The sequence below is a fragment of the Salvelinus alpinus genome, chromosome 23, assembly GCF_045679555.1.
Source record: "Salvelinus alpinus chromosome 23, SLU_Salpinus.1, whole genome shotgun sequence".
NCBI classification, from domain to species: domain Eukaryota; kingdom Metazoa; phylum Chordata; class Actinopteri; order Salmoniformes; family Salmonidae; genus Salvelinus; species Salvelinus alpinus.
Window position 1 is genome coordinate 13008971 of NC_092108.1, and position 25245 is coordinate 13034215.

The window sequence follows — 25245 nt, forward strand, 5'->3', positions numbered from 1 at the left end:
GTCCCCCAGTGAGTAGGCCTGAAGAGAGAGATTCCTAAGCAGATGAGTTTTAGTAAGGTTGGATTTCTTGCGTTTATAGCGATGGTGATCAATTGCACTGCACTGATGGAGTGGAAATCACAGAAGATAGATGTGATAGCAGATAAATATTTAGGTGTGAGAGATTTTTAGTGCAGAATGGCTACAGGAAGTTTTGAAAAAAGGGGTTCCATCCTCCCAGGCCGATGGCTTGGTGTAGGATCGTTTAGGGCCAAAGTAGTAGTATGGAGGGGTGGGTTTTTGAGGATAGTGTATAAGTGCAGGCTTAGATGATGGTGCAATTTAAGATTTTCCCATTCCCCTTTTCCATTTTTGTTGACCAAAATGTGCAATTCGCACTCCGACCTGAGAAAGACAGCAATATGCAACACAGCGTCTAGTCTGCCGGAAATTCACACGGAGAAGAAGAAAAAACAGCCCTCCCATCGACTCCTCCCATGAGCATCACTTATTGGATAATTGCCCTGAACGACTTTGAATAATAGTTCTCTGATTGGCTGTTCATACCTCGAGTGATTGAAAACCCGCGCTTTACAAACTTTCCCAGACTATCTTTAAAAAATAACAACACAAAATTGTGTATCTTTCCAAGATAATATTTAGCATTCAACTACTCACGAAGTCGTCACTAAACTCAATACAGTGGCGAGTGCATTGCGTGCAACTTTAGGAATCGGCGGGTTTTGTGGCAACTCTTCCTTAGCAACCAACTTCAATACAGCAAGGAAAAGTCAACACAGCTGTTAGCGAGCTAGCTTGCTAAAAAGCTCATTTCAGGTTTACAAATAAAAGGGTGAGTTTTGGCCAGGTAAAAGTGGATTGTCTAATTTGGTGTGGAGTTAATTCACACGCTTGCAACCCATATATCATTAATTGCTAAGTTGTAATTATTTCGCCTCTGGCTTATTGCATTGCCTCCCTTTATCTTACCTCATTTGCACACACTGTATGTAGGCTTTTCTATTGTGTTATTGACCGTACGTTTGTTTATTCCATGTGTAACTCTCTTGTTTGCTTTGCTTTATATTGGCCAGCTCGCAGTTGTAAATGAACTCTTTCTCAACTGGCCTACCTGGTTAAAAAAACACTAGCTACCCTAGCTAGGTGGTAGTAGTTAACGTTAGCCATCCGTTAGCTTGCTAGCTACCTGTGTAGAATGGGAATAGCGAACTCCGGTCCAGGGCGTGACTAGCGTCACTATACTTTGGTTACTTATCAGAATAAAGATGTTGCTAGAGTGCTGACGAACATTTCTCAGAATGCGCCGGGTGTCATGCGACGTTCCTCCAAAATACGAAATGTTCACTACGCGATGCATGTTAAAGTAGCTTAGTGGTTAGTGTTGTGCCAGTAACCGAAAGGTTGCGAGATCGAATCCCCGAGGTGACAAGGTAAACATCTTTCGTTCTGCCCCTGAACAAGGCAGTTAACCCACTGTTCCTAGGCCGTCATTGTAAATAAGAATGTTCTTAACTGACTTGCTTAGTTAAAGATTAAAAATGAATAAATCAGAGCTAGTGATGCCAGTCACTATAACAGCGAAGTAGTGAAAGCGTACGATGCCCTGGACCAGAGCTAGGGTGGGGACAGCAAAGGTTTACTGTACCAGAAACACCATCTGTTACAGCTGAGTAACGTACATCCTTTCCATAGACCAAAGCCCACAATGTCGCTGTGGACTGAGTCCCGTTGGACAGAGAATCAAGGCAACCCTCGTGCTAAAGGGGACACAGTTCATGTTGTCAAGGATGATGACTCGGACCTCCTGGAGGATGACTCATTTGACCTAAACAAGTCCTATCCGTGTGTCGGGCGGCCACTGTACAAGGGCCAGGCTCTAGAACGCTGGCGTTTTCCTGGATTCATAGCAGGTGTGTGTCTGGGTGCTTCCTGCAACTGCCTCCTCTACATGGGTGTATTCATTAGTCAGATTCCATTGGTCTGTTGAAAAACGTTTTGCAACAAACCGTTTACTCTAGGAACTAAACCGGGAGGGACCTACGTGAATTTGTCAAACTTGTTTTCATTGCTAAATGTTTCTGTTTGTAGAACTTTTTGCAACGGAATCTGTCTAATGAATACACCCTCAGGTGTTTCCCTCTAGCTCATACTTGTGGGATAGGAGTTAACATGGTACTATCAAACACAATGGCCGTGATGTCTGGCAGTGCTTAGGTTTACTTACAACTGAGATGGTAGTCTCTAGCCAGAACACAATTGAAAGAGGCTGTGGCATCACAACGCAGTGGGAACAGGCTTATACACTATCATTACTAGTTCATGTCAACTCGTTTGTTCTAGCTTGTCATCACAAGACCCTATACTGTACATCGTAACCCTTTCCTTTCTCTAGGTGATTCTCAGAACTCCTGTAGCTCTGTGGCTATGCGAGACATTCAGATCCCCAGCCGGCACGGCTCAGGATCACACAGCCAGTCAGACTCGCTGTCCACTGTGTCTGAGTCAGACAGAACCCTGCTCAGCCTTCTGACCTGTGCAGGAGGCTTTGCGCTCTCAGGACCTCCAGCTGTCCACAACCCCAACAAGGCAGTCCTCACTGTAGACTGCAAGAGCACAAAGGTAGGGTCACTATATGACTGCAATTGGGCTATATATCAAATGCTCTCTCACAATGCAAATGGCTTTGAAATCAGATTAAAGGTATATGAACTTGAAACTAAAGGCTTAGGGCAGTCAAATGTATTCCTGTATTTTATATACATTTCCACACTGAGGTCAGAATAATACTGTGAAAATGATAATGCCATTGTAGTGTAGAACTGTTTGAATAGACTGCCTGAAATTTCAGCTGGTTTTGGTGGGATGGCGTTTTGGCCTTCCTGGTGACATCACCAGGTGGTAAATTTGGTTAATAAAACAAGAGTTCTAAACCCCTCTGCCAATCACAGCTAGTCTTCAGTTTTCCCCTCCCCACTCAGACCACTGACTGTCCTAGTAAAATTCTTGCTTGAGAAATTTCTCTTTGCTAAGAAGCTATTTATTTATTTTACAATTTGTTGGAGTCTCTTTTTTATGGCTAAAGAGGGATCATTTGCACACGACAATTATTTTTGGTTGTTTTTATAGATATTGGCTGCAAATGTGAAGGCATGCACATTGTTTGAGTGCACCAGCAATGATCTGATTGGACAAAAGCTGTCCTGCTTCCTGAAGAAGACCAATCAGGTCCTGGAAGAAGCTTTAAGTGAGGGGTGTCTTCAGACAGATGGAAATGTAGCAGTGGTGTCTGGGAAAGTGGTAAGAATGATTTTGCAAATAAAGGCTCAATTGTTTTCCTTCTGCACAGCCCTCTTTTGCTTGTCAAATTATTATTCTGTTTTGCTTAAGAGTACAGACAATCTCACGTCCTTAGATCACAGCATTGAGGTGACTCCTGTTTTCTTCTCTGTAAAGTTGGATGCAGTGAGCCAGCGTGGTACTGAGGTCCCCGTGTCTGTATGGACCCAGAGACAGTCACAGGAAGGACAGCATTGCCTGGTCATGATGGAGCGTGTGGAGAGAATCTCAGCCCATGTCTCCTTCTCACAAGATGTAAGTTACACACATTCCAAGATGTGGTTCAGAGTGGCAACTGACATCCTGTGAAACTCAAGTCATTTCTGGGTCATATTCTGTAAGGGCACACAGCACATGTTCTGCAACATAAAAGTCCAGGTAGTCTCTGTCTGTGGTTCAGTATGGTGCCTAATAAATACAACCACAAGGCCTCTGTAACCTGACTCAATGAGCGATCGCGTTTACTTCCAGGGGAGCATCCTGAGCTGTGACCTGGTCTTTGCCCATCTGCATGGTTACAGGCAGACTGAGGAGCTGACAGGGATGTCTATCAGAGAGATGATCCCCTCTCTACACATCCCCCTCCACAGCCGCGCTCTGCCCAAGGTCAGTCTACACACACACACACCTCTGCCCCAAACAGAGCACTGGTTTAACCCTGAGGTAACATCTCCCTTCCCTCAGATGCTGAGGGTCCAGAGGGTGACCAGTCGATGCAGGGGGGGAACCTCCCTCCTCCTCTGTATTAAACTCCAGGGGGCAGTGGTGTGTGGTAAACCCCAGCAGCGGAAGGATGAGGATGGGTTGGGCTGCCCAGAACCCCAAAACACCCCTGGTGGACCTGAGGACCAGCAGGGTTCCCCCGTCTCCTCCCTAGTCTGCAGAGCACCACTGCCAGAACATTGTGAAAATGGAAAGGAACTGTCCTCTGGTAGAACAGTGCTCTTCTCATTCCCGATTCTCTTTGAGGAATGTTACTACAGAATATAATTGTTTGTGTATATAAGTTAGGTAGTTTGTGCATGTAAGAGATTTCTTGCACAAAAAAAGCAGTATTTGGTATCTAAAGATCTTGTCTGTTTGCCATGCCATCTGTCAGGAGTTAAAGAGAACAGCAGCCTCCTCTCCCCTGGTTCGGGGCTGGTGTATTCTGGGATGGTGTGGGTGTTTGCCCCTCTCAGCGGTCTCCTCACCCTCCACCCTGATGGCTCTATCAACAGCATCCACAACCACCTGTCCCTCAGTCTCCTGGGCTTTGGGAACGCGGAGCTACAGGGGAAGGTATTAAAGTAACTCTTCTCTCATACACTCTGGTTCAATCAAATGTATTTAGAAAGCCCTTTTTTTACATCAGCAAATGTCAGTGCTATACAGAAACCCAGCCCCCCCCCCCCCCCCCCCCCTTAAGAGTACGGCCATACCATGGCTAAGGGCTGTTCTGCATGACGCAACCTCAGAGGTGCCTTATTGCTATTATAAATTGGGTACAAATGTATTTGAAACAGGAAAAATATTTTGCCATACCTGTGGTATACAGTCTGATATACCATTGGCTGTTAGCCAATCAGCCAATGCTTTTCTAATATACACAATATTCATCAGTATCATAATTATGAACTGTTAGTTATTGGCTGATGCAAACGAGACTCATTTTATGGTCCTTTAGATTCAACAAGCTGTAGAGGGTTCTGTAACTTAGCTCTAGTTTCTACTCCAGGGTTGGGGTCAATTCAGAAAGTAAACCACGTTCCAAATCCAAGTTTTCCTCATTGACGTGAATTGTAACTGTCTTTGTCATGTGTCCTTCAGGATGTCACGTTCCTGATTCCTGCCTTCTATGATTGGTTCTGTGGCTTGGAGAATGGTGTCATTACCCTACCCCAACAACCAGGGGGTGAGCTTCTACACACTGGCTCATCACACCCCTCCAACACAGGTGACTCATCTGTAGTTCAGTTTCTCTCCATCGTATGGCAGTGTTCTTCTCCCTCAGTTCTTGATGGCTGTCGTAGTGTATGCAGGCTTTTGTTCATCCTAGCACTAACACCTGATTCAGCTAGTCAACTATTAATCAAAGACCTTGATTATCCCAATTTTGTACAGATGTGCTATCTTAATTTGACCAGTTTCTCACAGTAAAATGATCCTGCAGCAACAGGAAATGTGAATTATATCCACTTATAATTCATGTACACTTTTGTAGGGGTTGATACATTTATAGTTGATACATTAAGTCTGACAATTAAGTGGAGATTTTTACTTTAGAAGCTTTTTAAACATTGAATAAACTATTTGCATTTCCTGCTGTGCAGTGATGGTGCTCAAATTAGGATAGTATGTTTAAGTGCTGGGCTAGCACAAATGTCCCCAGAAGCAGGCGTGAGGAACACTCCCTGTTGTCGAGCTGAACACTGTCGTGACGGGGACACGAGGCCTCTGGACCTCAAAGCCAGTTCCTCCATTTTCACTGCATAATCGGACTGATTTGAGACCTGGGACACCAGGTGTGTGCAGTTATCAGGTAGAACAGAAAGTCAGCAGGCTCTAGTCCTTGTAGACCAGGTATTCCCAAACTGGTGTATGCACAATGCTGTCGGGGGTACGCCAAATACAAATGTGATTCATATTTAAAAAATAATAAATCACATTTTGAAACCGTCCATTTATAGTTTCCAACGGGGCTATACATTTGGGTGAGGTTCTCATCTGAGTAGCCTCGTTTCACTGCCAAAAATCAAATTCAACCATCTATTCAGCAAAATAATAACAATGTCAAATACAGGTAGCCTAGCCAAGTAATTAACATCCAATCACATTAACTGTTACCCTCTCGTGAGAATTCTACTAACGGTCCATATGTAGGCGAACGTTGCTGCTGCTCATTCTGTTTGCTCAAATATGTAAATGGTCAAAGTAAGGCCGTGTCTATAGACGCCTACCAGCTCTACTGGTAGTACTGCTACTACCAGCAGTATCGTACCTGTCGACAAGTTGCTCTGCGTCCATGAGCATATCCAATGCTAGCATCAGTAATTCTACATTTGTTGTTAGCCCAGCTAGCATGGACACTGACAGTTGTGACTCTGATGCAGCAGAAGAGCTACTGCCCCCTTACCCAGGAAAGCACCGAACAACAGACAGGGACATTTGACCATCGAAGAGGCGCAAATATGATGAGAACTACATTGATTTGGGGTTCACTTATATTGGGAGTAGTGCCTTTCCTCAGCCACCGTGTGTTTATGTGCATAAGTACAAAAGTACTATCTCACAACTTGCTGAAACCATCACCCTTGCGCATAAATTTAGAAACAAAATATGGCAATTTGAATAATAAGCCAGTTTTTTAAAATGTTATTTAAAAAAATTGTGCGAGAATTAAGACGACTTGAGTAAAACATGTATAAAAGCAACAGATACCATTAAGAAAGGGAAGTGCCGAAAACTATTCAGACAATGCCTTCATCAAACTTTCACGATGCATCAGTGACACGGCAGGAGATGTTTTGAAACAATTACTACTTTGCATACAAGCCAGTGAATTATGTGTTACAGCTGGATGAGTCAACAGATGTGGCGGGCCTGGCACAGTTCCTGGTATATGTCGTTACCTTAATGGGGGATCAATTAAGGAAGAAATCCTATTCTGGACAACAGGAGAGGATATATAAGTACTGGACCGCTTTATGACATCAAATGACTTTGGTGGTCAAGACGTGTTGGTATCTGTACTGAAAGCTGTGACCGGGAGACATAGTGGAGTGGTAACGCTCATGCAAGCAGTTGCTCCCGACCCCACTTGGGTACACTGCAGCAACTACCGAGAGGCTCTTGCTGCCATGGGAATGCCTGACAGCTTAAACTACAGTGAAATGGTTAACTTTGTTTAAGCAAGGCCGCTGAACTCTCGTGTATTTTCTGCAGTATGCAACGATATGGGCAGCGACCATGTAACGCTTTTACAACATACAGAAGTGTGCTGGTTATCAAGGGGCAAAGTATTGACACGTTTTTTTTTTTTTTTAATTTAGAGACTAGCTTAAAGTTTTCTTTATTGACCATAATTTTCACTTGTCTGACCGCTTGCATGATGACGAGTTTCTCACATGACTGGCCTATCTGGGTGATGTTTTTCTCGCCTGAATGATCTGGATCTAGGATTACAGGGACTCTCCGCAACTATATTCAATGTGTGGGATTAAATTGAGGCTATGACTAGAAATTAACAAGGACAACACACAGGTCTTTCCATTTATATATTTTTTTTGTGTGCAAATGAACTCAACCTTACGGAAAATGTCAAATGTGATATAGCGAAGCACCTGAGTGAGTTGGGTGTGCAATTACGCAGGTACTTTCCCAAAATGGATGACACAAACAACTGGATTCGTTATGTTTCATGCCCTGCCTCCAGTCCACTTACTGATATCTGAACAAGAGAGCCTCATCAAAATTGCAACAAGCGGTTCTGTGAATTTAATCAGAAGCCACTGCCAGATTTCTGGATTGGGCTGCGCTCAGTTTCCTGCTTTGGCAAATCACGCTGTTAAGACACTGATGCCCTTTGCAACCACATACCTATGTGAGAGTGGCTTCTCGGCCCTCACTAGCATGAAAACTAAATACAGGCATAGACTGTGAAATTATTTAAGACAGACTCTCACCAATACAACCCAACATTGCAGAGTTATGTGCATCCTTTAAAGCACACCGTTCTCATTAACCTGTGAGTTATTCACAATTTTCAACAAAAGTTTTATGTAAGATGGCAAAATTATTTATTAGTGCCCTAGTCCTTTAAGAGATCTGTCACTTCCCACCAGCCGGGTTGTGATCAAATCACACTCATTCTTAGGTTTAATAAATGTATCATATAGTGTGTGGCAGGCTTACAATGATGGCAAAAACAACATTTGAGTGCGCTGGTGCTGGAGGGGGTATGTTTGAAGGGGTATGGGACTATAACGTTTGGGAACCACTGTTGGGGAAGAGTTGAAAAGCGCTGCTCTATTGGTTTAGCACCAGGGCAGGAAAAATCCTCTAATCCAATTGGTGCTTTCCACTCCATGAAACGACTCTATTGGATGGCAGCCAGCTATGGGTGTTTGTCAGATTCCTTGTTTTTCCTTCATCTCCAGTAAATGGAGCATTAACTCTGTTCCCCTTCCAGACCCCTGTGTATACTCTGGTCATCCTAACCCTGTCCCTGCTGCTAGCACAGTCACTCATCCCATTCCCACATTCCCAATGGGAGGCAAACTTCAACAGGGAAAAGGTTGGCTCTCACTCATCACTAACGTGCATTTCTGAAGTGTTACTAGTGCTCGTGTTACTCATGAAATCCATTTCCTTTCTACATCGTCAGTGTTCTGCCTCTTCGTGCATCATTTAGATGTGATAATCTACCTGGTTTTCATTGCTTTGTTGATTATTCATGTTCACTGGGTTTGTTATCTCAAATCATGTAGTTTTCAGAATCCAAGTAATGCCGTCAAAAGGGAATAACAATCCTGAGTAATTAGATCTGGGGAAGAAACATGTTTGTTTCTGGCTGTCTAGACCCCAGCTCTCTGCTGGCTGGTGACATGGCCATGGTGCAAAAGGAAGAACAGGGGAGAAACCTCTCCACCGGGAAGGGCAGGATCTTCACTGGCTCCAGTACCAGACTGGAGCAGCAGGACAGCACTCCCTCCACCCTGGACCCTCCGGAGGTTACCTCCACACCCATGATCAGGTAAGTCACCTATGGACAAGTTCAGTCCTGAAATAACCATGTAGTGAGGGGGAGTCCTGTTCCCTTTGGTTTTCATATTGGTTTTAATTTACACATTTACCTCTAACACCTGACTTCCCACTTGAATGAATCAGACACAAGCTTAAAGGCAATGATCAAAGTCAGCAGGTGAGAGGCCCTGAGGTAGGCCATTTGCTAACCTAATGAAGATGTTGTGGATGTACATGAAGTGTTTAATGATAGTGGTTGATATGGGATGGTGCTGAACTGTCAGTGTTTCTGTAGGGGCCTAACTAAGTTTCTCTCCACAGGGTTGATGACACTGCAGAACTGATGGAAGATGCTGCCCAGGTGGCCCCGTGTCCCAGCCAGTGTGACAGTGGAGACAACACCCACGACCTGCTACAGTCCTTTGCCCTGGTGGAGAGAGGCGAGGTACTCTGCCTGTCACTCATTCACCCTCCAACCTGTAGCCCAGGAGGGCAACCCCTCAGTGGGGTGGGACCAGGTATGAATTAGCTAACAGATTGTGATTATATATTTTTTTTTAAGTTTGATGTCTAAATTCACCTCAAATTTTCCTCTGAGAATGGACTTTAATGTAGAAGTGTGTTATTTGTATTACTTAAGGCACTCCAACCATGGATGAGCGCAGCCGAGCACGGCCCTGCCGCCCTACCCCATACCATGCCAAAGACCCCCAGCAGCTGTGTGACCTGTCAGCTGTGCAGGACTCCAGCTTCGAGGTGATCTCCCTGGGCAGCCGCTCCTCCTCAGGGTTCTGTGAGAAGTGGGCTGGGTGTCATGGGGGGTCCAGCCCGACGGCGGTCACCTCCCGGACAGCCCAGGTTGTGGACTCGGCCAGCTGCTACCTGGACCTGGACACCAATGGGGAGCTGGTGACTCGGGCCATGGCCGACCTGAACCTGAGTGGAGTTCTAGAGCTGCCTGGTGTTGGAGGTGATGATGACTTCTCACATACCTCTGTTGATACCGCCGAGCTCCTGCGTACCCCTTCACCGTACGTGGTCGAGTCCGACCAGGAAGAGGGACCCGGATGTGTGGAGGTCCGGAACAGTCAATTAAAAGGACTGGCGGGGGAGGACGAACGTGATCAGTGGGCTGTGTTCTCTGTTCTCCACAACGTCCAAAGCCAAGACTCTAGACAGATGAATGGAGAGATGCAGTTGATCTCGGATGCCCCTCCCAACACCTCCACCCCTAAGAAGCAGCAGGAGAATGAGTGCGCCAAGACCCCACAGCACATCACAGAGGGGAGCTATGATGGAAGTGTTTACCACAGGGATGGAACAAGAATTGGTTTGTACCTCTTCACAAGCTCTCACTTAGCTTTTATCTTTGAGAAGAGCTGAGCTTCCAGGTCTAGAGCAACCCCTTAAGATGGTGTGTAATCAGCTCTGTGGTACTCGATTACAAAGTTGGTTTTAGAACTACGAGGATTAATTATAGCCTCCCTTTCTTTCCTCCAGAGGTGCAGTGTGAGATCCGTAGGGCTGAGCTTCATGGGGCTAGGTGTGTGTTCTGTGTGTGGCTGAGCAGGCCTGGACAGCAGGAGGACATGTTGCATCATAGTGGCAACAGAGCTTCACTACAAAACTCATCCTCACTCAGTCTGGGAGAGGTCAGTATACTGTGTGTAAACTCCTGCTTAATCTTGAAAAATCACCTTTTTATTTAATTGTTTGGTTGATTTGGACAGGTTGACGGGTTTTTGCTTTCACCCGGTCTGGTAAAGATATGAGTATTCTGCTGCAAACATTGATGTATTCACACTGCTTTACTTCCACAATTTGTTACAAAGTCAGCTTAAAGTGGATAGAATTTTATATACAAATCAAATTTATTTATAAAGCCCTTCTTACATCAGCTGATATCTCAAAGTGCTTTACAGAAACCCAGCCTAAAACCCAAAACGGCAAGCAATGCAGGTGTAGAAGCACGGTGGCTAGGAAAAACTCCCTAGAAAGGCCGAAACCTAGAGAGGAACCAGGCTATGAGGGGTGGCCAGTCCTCTTCTGGCAGTGCCGGTTGGATTATAACAGAACATGGCCAAGATGTTCATAAATGACCAGCAGGGTCAAATAATAATAATCTACACAATACTCTAGTCAAACTGGAATAAAAGTTGTCATATTTGAAATAAAACGGCATCTTGATTAGATAGTATTGACTCAGGGTGTTGAATACCAATTTAGACTCTCCTTTGACAGTGATTACACTCTTTCTGGGTAAGTCCCACACCTGGATTGTACAATATTTGCACATTCTTTTAAATTCTTCAACCTCTGTCAAGTTGTTACACAATATAATGTTTAAAATTTGGGCTGTAGCACAACAAAATAATGAAAGTCAAGGGGTGTGTTTTACTTTCTGAAGGCACTTTATTTGTATATTTTGACTCAGGCTATCTTGGAGGCCAGCCGTGGCGGTGCCGGTGAGGCGCTGCTCTCCACTTTGGACCTGGACCATTCCCGTGCGTGCGATGGGCAGTTCTCAGAGCTGTACCAGCCGCTCCACGCCGTGGGGAAAGGGGCCTTCGGCTTCGTGTGGCAGGCCTGCAGACGCTCTGACAGAGAGAAGGTGAGACTGACTGGGGACTCGTTACATTTTTACTAGTAAAGGTGAAGACCAACCACTCGTGCACCTTATGAGTACCATAACGTATCTTTATGGAGGGATGTGTATTTAAATAAATATATAATAATTATACAAAATGTGACTCAAAATAGCTTTGAATTCCAGGTAACTGTATGATGTCAATGTGGGCGCTTCACTGCATCCAAATTCAGTTTTTGGAAAGGTAACTCCTGGATTTGTGTATTCAAATAGTGTTAAAGTGTGATTGTCCCTCCTATGTGTGTAGGTGGTGGTGAAGTTTATCAGGAAGGGAAGGATAGTCAGTGAATGCTGGGTGGATGACCCCGTGCTGGGCCGCGTCAGTCAGGAGGTCGCCATACTCACCCGTCTGACACACCACAACATCGTCAAGGCAACAACTTTTTTTGAGTTTGTTTGTTCCATGTTTTTAATGTGGTTGTCAGTGGTAACCCACATCTCCTCCATACAGAATAACACAAACCTTCTACACTAAACAGTTTAGAGGCTCTTTTCCTAACATGTCTCTGTTTATTCTCTCATCTGTGTGACTCAGGTCCTGGAGGTGTTTGAGAACGAGGGTTATTTCCAGATGGTGATGGAAAAGCATGGGGAGGGTCTGGACCTGTTTGAGTTCATAGACAAACAGCCCCAGCTGGACGAGCCTCTGGCCAGCTACATCTTCAGACAGGTACGGGACAGGAAGACAGAGGAACAATGGGTGCTTTGCCTCTTTGCACCTGTGTGTATAAACGAAACAGAATATGGGCAGAAAAATGTGATGGGTATTGTGTGTAATGGTCACCACTTTGTCTCACCATCTCCTTCCCCCCCCCCCCCCCCAGTTGGTGGCAGCGGTGGTGTATCTGAGGAACGAAGGCATCCTCCACAGGGACATCAAGGATGAGAACATCATCATTAACACAGAGTTCCACATCAGACTCATAGACTTTGGCTCTGCTATCCCGCTGGCTCCAGGGAAGCTGTTCTACACCTTCTGTGGCACACTGGAGTACTGCTCCCCAGAGGTGCTGAAGGGCAACCCGTAAGTACACAGGTTTTTGTTCTGGATCAAGAAGGGGCGTAGGTGATAGTGTTGCAGGGGCATGACTGGAGTCGTGGCAATGGGGCGCGGCTGAATTTAAACAAACTTAGAGGCCCCCATCTTGGCGCTGTAGAAATGTCTGAATTTAAGCAAATTTCCTGCAAATATACACTATTTTGGAATTTTATTAGGATCGCTGTTGCAAAAGCAGCATTATTCCATGGAGCTGACATTTTGATGTTTTAAAGCTAATTTTGTACAATTCTATGCATTTTGCCATGGCTAATGCTGTGTTTTGCTTAAACATCACACAATCAATACTGCTAAATTCATTGTTTTGGGAATTTAATTCTTCCTCTGGCTGTTAACCTTTTCTTTTGCTGACTTATTTTTCCAAGATTTATATTTTTCCTTCATGTGTTTTAGTCATTAAGTTTATACAAGGTGTTTTTCGTTCCCCCCCAAATAAAAATGCAGAAAAATCCCTATAAACACTATGTTGGCCTTATGAGAAGTGGCAGAGGGGGTAGTATACACAACTGTTAGGACAAAACAGTTTTTGCAACATGATTTTATAAAACTATAAACTAGGAAATGCCAAATGAGAGCAATCCTGTACATGGTGGTCCTTTTTTTGTTGTTTACTGTCAGTTGTTTACTGTGGGTTCCTCTCCTGTGTTGCGTAGCTACAGCGGTCCAGAGCTGGAGTTGTGGTCTCTGGGGGTGCTGCTCTACACATTGCTGTTCGGTGAGAACCCTTTCTGCGACATGGAGGAGACCCTGCAGTCCAAACTCAAGCCCCCCTTCCCTGTCTCGCCAGGTAGGACATCAGTCAGAAACCGGTGTAGTAGTGGGTACCAGGTTACCAAGATTTAGATTTCACGCAAACTCCTGGTTCCTGGGATAAATAACTGCTAGAAACGGAACTTTTTTTTTTTCTATGAACAGCATGACATGTAATGGAACTGTTAAATTATACTCAACAAAAATATAAATGGAACATGTAAAGTATTTGTTTCATGAGATAAAATATCCCAGAAAAGTTCCATATGCACAAAAATTGGCAGGCATAGGTTACGGACAACAAACACAATTTTATTGATTGAAATTTTAGAGACAAGGTCCTGAGGCCAATTGTCGTGCAATTTAACCGCTGCCATCACCGTATGTTTCAGGCCGTGTTTTATCATGCCATGTCGCAAGGATCTGTACACAATTCCAGGAAGCTGAAAAATGTCCCGGTTCTTCCATGGCCTGCATACACACCAGACATGTCACCCGTTGAGCATGTTTAGGATGCTCTGGATCACTGTGTACGACAGCATGTTCCCACCAATATCCAGCGACTGCGACAGCCATTGAAGAGTGGGGAAACAGGCCTCAACGTATACAAGATAAAGGAGCTAGGCGTGGACTAGAGATAAAGGAAGGCCGAACACGCCCCCATTCACATCGACAGGGCTGTAGTGGAGCGTGTCCACATCACCAACAAACTATCATGGTCCAAAGACAGTCGTGAAGAGGGCACAACACATTTTCCTTCTCTGGAGACTGAAGATTTGGCATGGGTCCTCAGATCGTCAGTTCTTCAGCTGCACCGTCAAGAGCATCCTGACCGGTTGCATCACCGCCTGGTATGGCAACTGCTCAGCGTCCGACCGTAAGGAGCTACAGAGGGTAGTGCATACGGCCCAGTACATCACTGGGGACAAGCTTCCTTCCATCCAGGACCTCTACACTAGGCCGTGTCAGAGAAAGGCCCCAAAAAATAATCAGAATCCAGCCACCCCAGTCATACACTGTTCTCTGCCAACGCATGACAAGTGGTACTGGAGCGCCAAGTCTAGGACAAAGGCTCCTTAACAACTTCTACCCCCAAGCCATAAGACTGCTGAAAAATTAATCAGCCACCTACCTGGACTATTTACGTTGGCTCGCTGTTTATCTATGCATAGTCACTTTACGCCTACCTACTTGTACAAATTACCTCAACTAACCTGTACCCCCTCACATTGACGCGATACCCCTGTATATAGCCTCGTTATTGTTACTTTTTATTAGTTGAAATATTTAACTCAATTTCTTGAACTGCCTTAAGGGATTGTAAGCATTTCACAGTAAGGTCTACACCTGTTGTATTTGGCGCATGTGACAAATGAAATTTCATCAACTCTGAAGGAGATGTGTTAAATGGTCATGAGACAAATGGTCACACCAGATACTGACTGGTTTTCTGATCCACTTACCTTTAAGAAAAAGTAGATATCTTTGACCAACCGATTCATATCTGTATTCCCGGTCATGTGAATTCCATAGATTAGGGCCTAATGAATTTATTTAAATTGACTTTCCTTATATGAACTGTAACTCAGTAAAATTGTTAATATTTGCATATTTATTTTTGTGTGTATAAATATCTCGGCAAAAGAAATGTCCTCTTACCCCACTCTTCCACCAAGGCACCTGCAAGTTCCCAGACATTTCTGGGGGAATGGCTCTCACCCTCCGATCCAACAGTTTCCACATGTGCTCAATGGGATTGAGATCCGGGCTCTTCGCTGGCCATGGCAGAACACTGACATTCCTGACAAATCATGCATAGCACTGGTGGCTTTGTCAGGAAGGGTACCACATGAGGGAGGAGGATGTCTTCTCTGTAATGCAGTGTTGAGATTGCCTGCAATGATGACAAGCTCAGTCCGATGATGCTGTGACACACCGCCTCAGACCATGACGGACCCTCCACCTCAATCGATCCCACTACAGGCCTCTAACGCTCATTCCTTTGACGATAAACGTGAATCCGACCATCATCCCTGGTGAGACAAAACCACGAAGAGCACTTTTTGCCAGTCCTGTCTGGTCCAGCGATGGTGGGATTGCCCATAGGTGATGTTGCTGGGAAGGAACTGCCTTACAAAAGGCCTACAAGCCCTCAGTCCAGCCTCCCAGCCTGCTGCGGACAGTCTGAGCACTGATGGAGGATTTGTGCATTGCTTGTGTAACTCGGGCAGTTGCCATCCTGTACCTGTCGGCAGGTGTGATGTACCAATCCTGTGCAGGTGTTACACGTGGTCTGCCACTGCTAGGACGGACAGCTGATCATCCTATCTCCCTGTTGCGCTGTCTTAGGCGTCTCACAGTACAAACATTGCAATTTATTGCACTGGCCACCTTTTTTCTTTTGGTGTTTTTCAGTCAGTAGAATGGCCTCTTTAGTGTCCTAACTGACCTTAATTGCCTATTGTCTAAGCTGTTAGTGTCTTAACAACTGTTCCACAGGTGCATGTTCATTAATTGTTTATGGTTCATTGAACAAGCATGGGAAACGGTGTTTAAACCCTTTACAATGAAGTTATTTGGATTTTTACGATTTCTTTGAAAGACAGGGTACTTGAAAGACGGGATGCTTTTTAAAAAATGTATATATTTTTTGCTGAGTTTACACAGCGCATATATAAATCGGTATTGTCAGCATGCGCAATCATCCAATTTGTTTCTAATTTACACATCACTATCTGGCGTTTGGGAGTCAAGTTTTTTATAATTCCGTGTGTACTCGCTCTCTGCCATCCTCTAGCATCAATTCCATTCAAGTTGCCTCAAATGGCTAATCCTGCTCAAGATAGATATACAGCATGTACATATCATTAACACCTTCCTAATATTGTGTTGCGCCCCCTTTTTGCCCTCAGAACAGCCTTGTATATTAAACGGTCATTCATTAGTTAGAAACGTATATTTAACGATCTAACGCTTGCGCAATATGCACCTGCTCTGCTCTGGCCTCTCTCTATATAGCTCTTGTGGAGTCCCAGGAAAAGCTACTACAATAGCTTAATTGGGACTTTTTTTATTTGTATTTTTAGCATTTCTGGAGCTGAGGGATTCTGAATGTTAAATGCAGCAGCAAAAAAAAACTCTGCCTTTTGAAGCGTGAGAACTAGTGATGGCCAAAAACACGACCATTCAATGATAAGCAAATTATTCAACCATGTCATTAGAATGAGAACAACTAAACTTTCATTTAACTGAGAAAGGAATGAAGTAATATGCACATAGCGCAACATGAAAGGTATGCTGTCAGCCTACTAATTGCAAATTTTTATAACTTTGTAGGCCATATGTCCTTCACCAGCATCGCTTGTTCTCAACTTCATGGGTTGAACGAGATGTGTAATTCCAGTCAAATAATAGTCCACACAAGATTACTGGCGCTTGTTTCATTTATTTACCCAAGAGCATATATCTATCGACATAAATATTTTTCTGTGTTGGATAACAGCACAAACTTGGTCTCATACATTTTAATGTAGGGTTCATTTACCTCAGGTAGCATCCAGCTTGTTTTCATGCCACTCAAATCCAGACATGTATATGCTGTAATGGTTTTGGCGGGAAATACTGGGATTTTTTAAAATTATATTTTTTTATAAAATTGACCAACAGCCTATTTTTCCCATCTGTGAATGTTGTCTGACCTCTTCCTGTGCTCCCCCAGACCTGCATGCTATGCTGTCAGGAATGCTGCAGCCTGACCCCCAACAGAGAATGACCCTGGAGCAGCTCCTGCTGCAGCCCTGGATTCGCCAGCCCATCTGCCTGGCTGACTACAGCTGGGAGGAAGTGTTCCCCTACTGCAAGAGCCACGGTCAGTGGAGGCGACGAGACCCTCTTCTCTCATTCTTATCACCCAATAGCTAAACAAACGACAGCCACTTTAGTCTGTAGGGTACAGTGTCCATATTAGCACATCAGATTTTCACCCATAGTCACTTTCCTCTTATCTTCACAGCTCCCCCACAGTACCACGAGTCTGTTCCTGGGGACTTTCTAGGCCAGGGCTTGTACCCGGACACTAGAGATGATTCTTCACTTCCTTCTGATGATGACGATGAGAGGTCCATGGCCGCCATGACAACTGAGCTCATGAAGTACCTCTCTGATGAATGAGTGAACTTCAGTGGTGCATTTTAATCTTCTGACTTCCTCTCTCCTGGATCTCCTTCCCTTCATATGCACTAATCTGTAAACCTCTGTCCATATTCTCCATCCTATGGGAAGGAGACAAGGGGTGGGAGAACCATTTTAGACTCAAGATGCACCCGTCATCGTATATCAGGACCTGGATTGACTGAAGAGACTCTAAATACCAAGTGTGCTTTTACAACAAGAATGAATGAATAAATAGATACAATTTTTAGAATGTGTATTGGGGGGAGATGTAGCCTTAAAGTTATGTATATGAAAACAACCAAAGAGTTACAGCAAAATAATGGGCAGAACATACAACACCTACGGGTGCCTTTATTTGCTGTAATCTATTAGTAGGACTGTGGTATATTGGCTAATGAATGTAGCGTAGCTGCCGAAGCCTTAAAATGGGTCATAAACTGAAGACCAGTTTCACTTCAAAATATAAAATGCACTGATGCCTCGAGCAGTGGGTTGACTGATTTAGGTGCCACTACTCGCCAACGGGCTAGATGATTCACTTTTCTTATCTGTTGTCTGATTATATTAAACAATTATGTTAAAGAAGTAGTGGTGTTAACTGCTTATTTAATGCTTGTCGTTTGTGCAAATTGTAAGTCTTTCACAGTATTTTAATATATAATTCACATGCTTTTATCAGTTTGACTGTTTCCCGTTTTAACATTGCAAATAAAATATACAAATATTTAAAGCTAGAATCCTCATTTGCAACAAAAAAAATTGGTGGGTCTTGATATACACCTCCCCTATATTTATCTTGTACTTTAGGTATGAGTCCCTCCATTTTGAAGGTGACATAAGTATTTGGACAAATTCACTTAGCATATTTAGTTAAAATGATATTATTTGGTCCTGTATTCCTAGCACTCAATGACTACATCAAGCTTGTGACAACTTGTTTGATGCATATGTAGTTTATGTTGTGCCCATTAGAAATTAATGGTAAAAATATTGTCATTTTGGAGTCAGTTTTATTGTGAATAAGTGTTTCTGAACACTTGTTCGTTTTAATGTCGACTCTGGGATGATCATGAATGAATTGTGATAAAGTTAGCTGCCTGAAGAGCATGCCCCCAAAACATGCTAACTTCTCACCATTACAGGGCGGGTTAGCCTTTTTGGGGGTATGATATTTGTCTAACTTCCTCGCTCATGATTTTCTGGAGTCATGGTAACATCCACATTTTAATGTAACTGTATTCAGAAATACTTTAAAATAAGTGACTCCAAAATGACTACATTACTTAATATTAATTTCTATTGGGTGCAACATAATCTGAAACGCAACCAAAACAAACTGCAAATGCATCCAACAAACTTGATGTCGTTTTGTGTTAGGAATCTGGGACCGAATACTAAATGTAATACACTAAGTGAATTTGTCCAAATACTTGTTACCTTCAAATGGGGGGGGACTAGATACATAAATGCTTTCATTCCTAAACAGTAAAACATGGATGAAAATACCCTCATGACATTCTGTACTGTCACCTCATATAAAACATTTGATCTCAAATCCAAAATGCTATTGAGTATAGAGCGGAATTAAATGCTTTAGCTTCACTGTCCGTATAAATGCGTAGGGGAGTGTATGCATACAAATTGTTAAATAATGTTAAACGCCTCATGTGCTTTGTTCAACTGTCATACCCCATCAGAACATGAAATATAAGCTTGTTTAACTCCAATTTGTGTAAACCATGTGAATGTCAATGTTTAGCCTCAACATGGTTAACTATACTTTTGACACGGCTGGTCAGCATCCATAAGCTCAATTTGAGTGTGGTCAAGGATTCTAGCGTTAACTACTTTTTCATAATATCAACTATAAATGCACTTATTATACAGTGAAACTTGAAAAGAGGAGGCAGAACCAATGTTGATTTTTATGGACGGAACGGTCTCTTATGCTAGTGCACAAGTCTAGGGGGAGATATTTTGCAGACGAACAAACATGAGCGTTCAAGCAACCGGACGTCTGGTAAGCTGGCATCTACTTTTTACTATTTTTTAGAGATTTTGTGCTGAAACAATGTAAATGTTAATTATGATGAATTAATGGAGGTCTATATTTTTAACCATTGTAACACTTTGATAACGGTTTTGAGGAGCTATACTACATCGCTAGCTAGCTTGATAGCTAGTATGCTTGATGGTTAGCTAGGTCAAGTAATGTATTTTGACACCGCAGGTTTGAATGCATGACCTGATAGTCCTTGTCTGAACAGTATGTTACAAAGTGAACCACCGAGCTACCATTCTTTTCATTTCCAGCTACACATCTGCTACTTTATTATGTTATTTTCTGCAGGTTCTGCAATGGACCCTGAGAAATGCAACCTGCCCTGTCCTGAACCTAAGAACCATCCTTAGGAGTGACAATGTACGACAACGAGGTTTGATGACATGCAGACTCCTCTGTTCCACCCACAACCAGACTAGCACCCTGCATCAACATACTGACCTGTCACAGCTCCAACTGCAGCCGGGCAGGGAGCTATCCATACGGGCTCTACTTGACATGGGCTTCACAGACACGCAGGCAGATCAACTCTTAGAGGCAGCAACCAAGGGTCGAGGAGGGCAGAGTGAATATGCCTCTTCCACACTCATGGCTCTGTTCGTCCTGGGCCTCAACCCATCTAGTGTGCTGAAAGTCCTGGAGAAGTGTCCAGAGTTGTTTTACGTAAAGGGCACTCAGTTGCAGCAACGTATGGACAACCTGAGGAGACTAGGGCTGCTTGAAGGTGAGAGGATGAACCTGCGCTCTATTCTCACAGGTTGTGCAGTGTCATGTATCATTTGATGGTCAGAGCCAGTGAATTATACTATGCATAACTGACGTAAGTGATTGTTATTAAATATATATGTATGTGTTTTTTGGTATATCTACAATATTCACAAAGGTATTGTATAGTGGAAACTGCTGAGGGGAGGACGGCTCATAACAATAGCTGGAATGGTATCAAACAAATGTTTTGGATTCCATTCACTCCATTCCAGACATTATTATGAGTCTTCCTCCCCTCAGCAGCCTCCACTGCATTGGATGTATATGTGCATAACATCTTCCACCCATTTCCCATGGATGCTCTGTAACCCCTGTTTGTCTCTTTCCAGGAAGTCTGCAGCGGGTGGTGAGCCACTACCCCCAGATCCTGACCCTGCCTCTGAGGAGGGTGAACACGGTGGCCAGGTTCCTCAGGGAGAAGTGTGCCTTCACCGTCCAGCAGGCCACTGACATCATCAGAGACTCTCCAGCTGTGGTGCAGGACGACCTGGGACAGCTGGAGTACAAGTTCCAGGTCAGAGGTCACACTCAATGGGAGTTATATGGAGATTCTCAATCTAATATCCTTGATGAACTGCGTTCCTCTCACCCCGTTCTCAAAACCCTTTGGATGAGGTCAGAGCAGAGAGACTCACTCATCCAATGGGTTTTGAGAAGATGAGGAGAGAGGACGCAGGTATATATGGATGTGGTTGATACCAAAATATTGGGCCGGGGCAATACCATTATCGCAATACTCGTTAGTATCGTGGCAAAGAAACAAAACACGAAACACATTTAACTGCTTTAGGAAAACAGCCCTGATGTTGGAAACAAACATGTTGTCATCCAGAGTCACATATATTTATTTTCCAGGCTACAGCACACAGTATTTTACATACAGCAGTGTGGTGACATGGCTGTCGTTAATGGATGGCGGTTATTTTATGAAATCAATTAACTATGTTGAATTATTACGTGATTAAATGATTCATGTAACAATTAACTCATTAGCAATCTTGGGGCACCATGGAAAAAGGTTTTTTAATGAGTTACCGTTTCCCGTATTAACTCAAGAATATATGATAACATATCATTATCATATTAGTCATCCATGAAATATTATTACATATCAGTCTCATTCTGAACGTCGTTGACTTCAAATTTGCACGAACCCTAGTCTAAATGATGATTCAGCGATACACAAATTTGACTTCATTATTTATTTACTAAATAATCACACAGAATTACATAAACACACAAGAAAGATAATACGTTGATTACTAACATAATGCGATGAAAAGTTCCTAGTGGACTAACCCGATATGACGGCTTGTTACACAATGAAAGGGGTGGGGAAAGAAAGAGCGGGAGGAGAGACCAAGGAATTCAACTATCGTACATACAGTTGAATAATACGCTCATGGGAATGTGAATACTTTGAACATGAACGACCGTTCATTCGAAAATAATTGCAATGTATTTATTTACGCCAAGATGTCTGTCTGTCGTCTCTGTTGAAACCACTCGATCCGTCTGTGACGAATAGTTTGACAAAGTCTCTGGTTGTCCACCAGAGGTCACAATGTCCTCAGTTGTAGTAGTAGGCTTTCTTTGTTCTGGAAGTGTTTGTTAGAATGGATATATCAGACGTTCCAATGGTCGTTTGATAAGATCTTCCTCGTGTCTTTGGCCAAAGTTCTAGACTACTTTACATGCAGATCTGCAGGCGGTGTCTTAGTCTAGTCTTCTTCACTCGTCGAGTTACCGAGAGGTCTTGTAGTTTTAGACCATTTGTCACGTATTCAGCTCGCACTGCACGTATACTGGTCTAGCAGTTTTAAACCATTTTACACGCCAGTAGCATACCGACAATGTACTGGTCTAGTAGTTTTAAACCATTTTACACGCCAGTAGCAACCCGGCAATGTACTGGTGTAATGCAAATTTCATTAGGAGTCCTTTTATGCACCGCCTTGGAGGGCGGTTCCATCACGTTGCCACAATGTCTGTGCTCACGCGGGTGTGGTTATGACTGGGCAAAAGTTTCTTAGGAAAAACAATTAACTCTTTTAGAAGGCTTAAATCATATTTCATCTTCTCACAAATAGTTTCATATTTAATCATATAAGTTCCAAAACATTTAGATGTAAATCTGATAACTGGGTCGTATACATTTGTAGAGTTACTGTTGTTTAGTTATACCGTCCTTAATGATATCACAAAACAACAACTGATTTGATATGATTGTTGTTTGGAGCCCCACCAACCATTTCCCACATCATTTTCGTTAGAAATATTATTTCCAACCTTTTGATGTTAAAGTATTGCAAGGTCTCTCTGTTGTAACACCCAGACATTCCATTCTCCATACTGCAAAGGGCCAGATAGAGAAAGTTTACAACCGGCCCAGAATGTTTTTAGAGTTTGGCTTCGTGTTTTCATTTTTGCAGTGGTGTAAAGTACTTAAATAAAAATATTTTAAGGTACTACTTAAGTAGTTTTTTGGGGTATCTGTACTTTACTATTTATATTTTTGACAACTTTTACTTCACTACATTCCAAAATAATATTATGTACTTTTTACTCCATACATTTTCCCTGACAGCCAAAAGTACTTTTACATTTTGAATACTTACCAGGACAGGAAAATGGCCTAATTCACACACTTATCAACAGAAAATCCCTGGTCACCCCTACTGCCTCTGATTTGGCAGACTCACTAAGCACATGCTTTGTTTGTAAATTATATTCTTAGTGTTGGAGCGTGCCCCTGGCTATCCGTAAATACAATTTTTTTTAAACAAGATAATGACGCTGTAAGAAATGTACAATTATTTATACTTTTACTTTTGATACTTAAGTATATTTTAGCAATATCATTTACTTTTTATACTTTTACTCAAGTAGTATTTTACTGGGTGACTTTCACTTTTACTTGAGTCATTTTCTATTAAGGTTTCTATACTTTTACTCAAGTATGACAATTGGGTACTTTTTACACCACTGCATTTTTGCCATGGAAAAATACGATTCTCAATGCAAAATTCCCTATTGGGACAGTAAAGAATTGAATGCTACATCAGCAAGAAAACTACAAATGCCTTATGCTGATCACTAAACATATGTTTTTTAGTATGTTGGTCCTTTATGTCGAACATTTCACACTAGTTTTCTTTGTGTTCTTACATCTTTTTCCCCCATCCCTCTCGGCAGTACGCTTACTTCCGCATGGGGGTCAAGCAGGCGGAGATGGTGAAGTCCAAGGTGTTCCGTGTCACCCTGGAGGAAGTACGCTGCAGACACAGTTTCCTGGAGCGCAGGGGGCTGTACCAGACACCAGACAAGAAGGGCCAGACTCTCATAGTCAACCCCAAACTCAAAGACATCCTAGCCGTCACCGAGGAAACTTACCTCGCTGACATCGCCATGGCAACACAGGAGGAGTTTAAGGTGTTTCAGAAGCTGATGACGAGAGAATGGCAGGAGGAGGATGATGAGCAGGAGAGGGACATGGGAGCTGACAGTGATGATGATGACGAGGAAGACGAAGATGAGGAAGATATGAAAATTGGCTATAGGCAGAGGAGAAAGAAATGAGGCTAAAGACTGGGAGGAACCGGTGATATCTGAAACAGAATGGATATTTAAAATGATCTAGCTGTTTATCACTTGAAAAAAATGAAATAAAGTATTTCCATTTTGATTGCTGGCCTTTGCTTGACTATTTTGACTGTTATTGAGCTGTTGTATGAACATTTAGTAATACGGTGTCTGCCATCAATGACTGTCCGCTCATTGAACAAACACACAATTGTAAAAACCCATGAACATGTTCTGTTGGGATGGCAACAACTTTCATCTCATTCTCAAAACTGCACCTGACTGCCCATTCGCTTATTTACCTGTCCAGGTATCCATGGCAACACTAGGGTAAAGTGAAGTGGACACTTTGAGGCCAGCACCATAGTGTTCCCCGTCAGGTTTGGCCTGGCCCCAGCACCATAGTGTTCCCCGTCAGGGTTGGTCCCAGCACCATAGTGTTACCCGTCAGGGTTGGCCCCAGCACCATAGTGTTCCCTGTCAGGGTTGTCCCCAACACCTTAGTGTTCCCCGTCAGGGTTGGCCCCAGCACCATAGTGTTCCCCGTCAGGGTTGGCCTGGCCCCAGCACCATAGTGTTCCCCGTCAGGGTTGGCCCCAACACCATAGTGTTCCCCGTTAGGGTTGGCCCCAGCACCATAGTGTTCCCAGCACCATAGTGTTCCCCGTCAGGGTTGGCCCCAACACCATAGTGTTCCTTGTCAGGGTTGGCCCCGGCACCATAGTGTTCCTTGTCAGGGTTGGCCCCAGCACCATAGTGTTCCCTGTCAGGGTTGACCCCGGCACCATAGTGTTCCTTGTCAGGGTTGGCCCCAGCACCATAGTGTTCCCTGTCAGGGTTGGCCTGGCCCCAGCACCATAGTGTTCCTTGTCACGGTTGGCCTGGCCCCAACACCATAGTGTTACCTGTCAGGGTTGGCCCCAACACCATAGTGTTCCTTGTCAGGGTTGGCCCCAGCACCATAGTGTTCCCTGTCAGGGTTGGCCCCGGCACCATAGTGTTCCTTGTCAGGGTTGGCCCCAGCACCATAGTGTTCCCTGTCAGGGTTGGCCCCAGCACCATAGTGTTCCCTGTCAGGGTTGGCCTGGCCCCAGCACCATAGTGTTCCTTGTCACGGTTGGCCTGGCCCCAACACCATAGTGTTAC

The 25245-nt window shown here is 43.7% G+C and overlaps 2 protein-coding genes across 4 annotated transcripts; both read left to right on the forward strand.

The window, feature by feature from the left end:
* The first annotated feature begins 542 nt into the window (after nucleotides 1-542).
* pask (PAS domain containing serine/threonine kinase) lies at nucleotides 543-18417 on the forward strand. 3 transcript variants are annotated; one of them, XM_071361030.1, is made up of 21 exons: nucleotides 543-832; nucleotides 1693-1910; nucleotides 2393-2619; nucleotides 3127-3297; nucleotides 3454-3591; nucleotides 3808-3942; nucleotides 4021-4267; nucleotides 4436-4617; nucleotides 5146-5272; nucleotides 8507-8611; nucleotides 8896-9070; nucleotides 9382-9578; nucleotides 9701-10390; nucleotides 10561-10712; nucleotides 11495-11671; nucleotides 11955-12080; nucleotides 12243-12377; nucleotides 12532-12731; nucleotides 13418-13551; nucleotides 17233-17382; nucleotides 17527-18417. In XM_071361030.1, the coding sequence occupies exons 2-21, from the start codon at nucleotides 1706-1708 to the stop codon at nucleotides 17682-17684; spliced, it is 3831 nt and encodes a 1276-aa protein (XP_071217131.1). In that variant the 5' UTR covers nucleotides 543-832; nucleotides 1693-1705; the 3' UTR covers nucleotides 17685-18417. The 3 variants fall into 3 exon arrangements, with proteins under 3 accessions (XP_071217131.1, XP_071217132.1, XP_071217135.1); XM_071361031.1 differs by having other exon boundaries at nucleotides 5146-5230; XM_071361034.1 differs by lacking the exon at nucleotides 8507-8611.
* A 1175-nt stretch (nucleotides 18418-19592) lies between these two features.
* On the forward strand, nucleotides 19593-24202 carry mterf4 (mitochondrial transcription termination factor 4). Its single transcript, XM_071361035.1, has 4 exons — nucleotides 19593-19707; nucleotides 20038-20473; nucleotides 20847-21031; nucleotides 23713-24202. Exons 1-4 carry the CDS (start codon nucleotides 19681-19683, stop codon nucleotides 24094-24096), a joined length of 1032 nt encoding a protein of 343 aa, XP_071217136.1. The 5' UTR covers nucleotides 19593-19680; the 3' UTR covers nucleotides 24097-24202.
* The last annotated feature ends 1043 nt before the right edge of the window (nucleotides 24203-25245 follow it).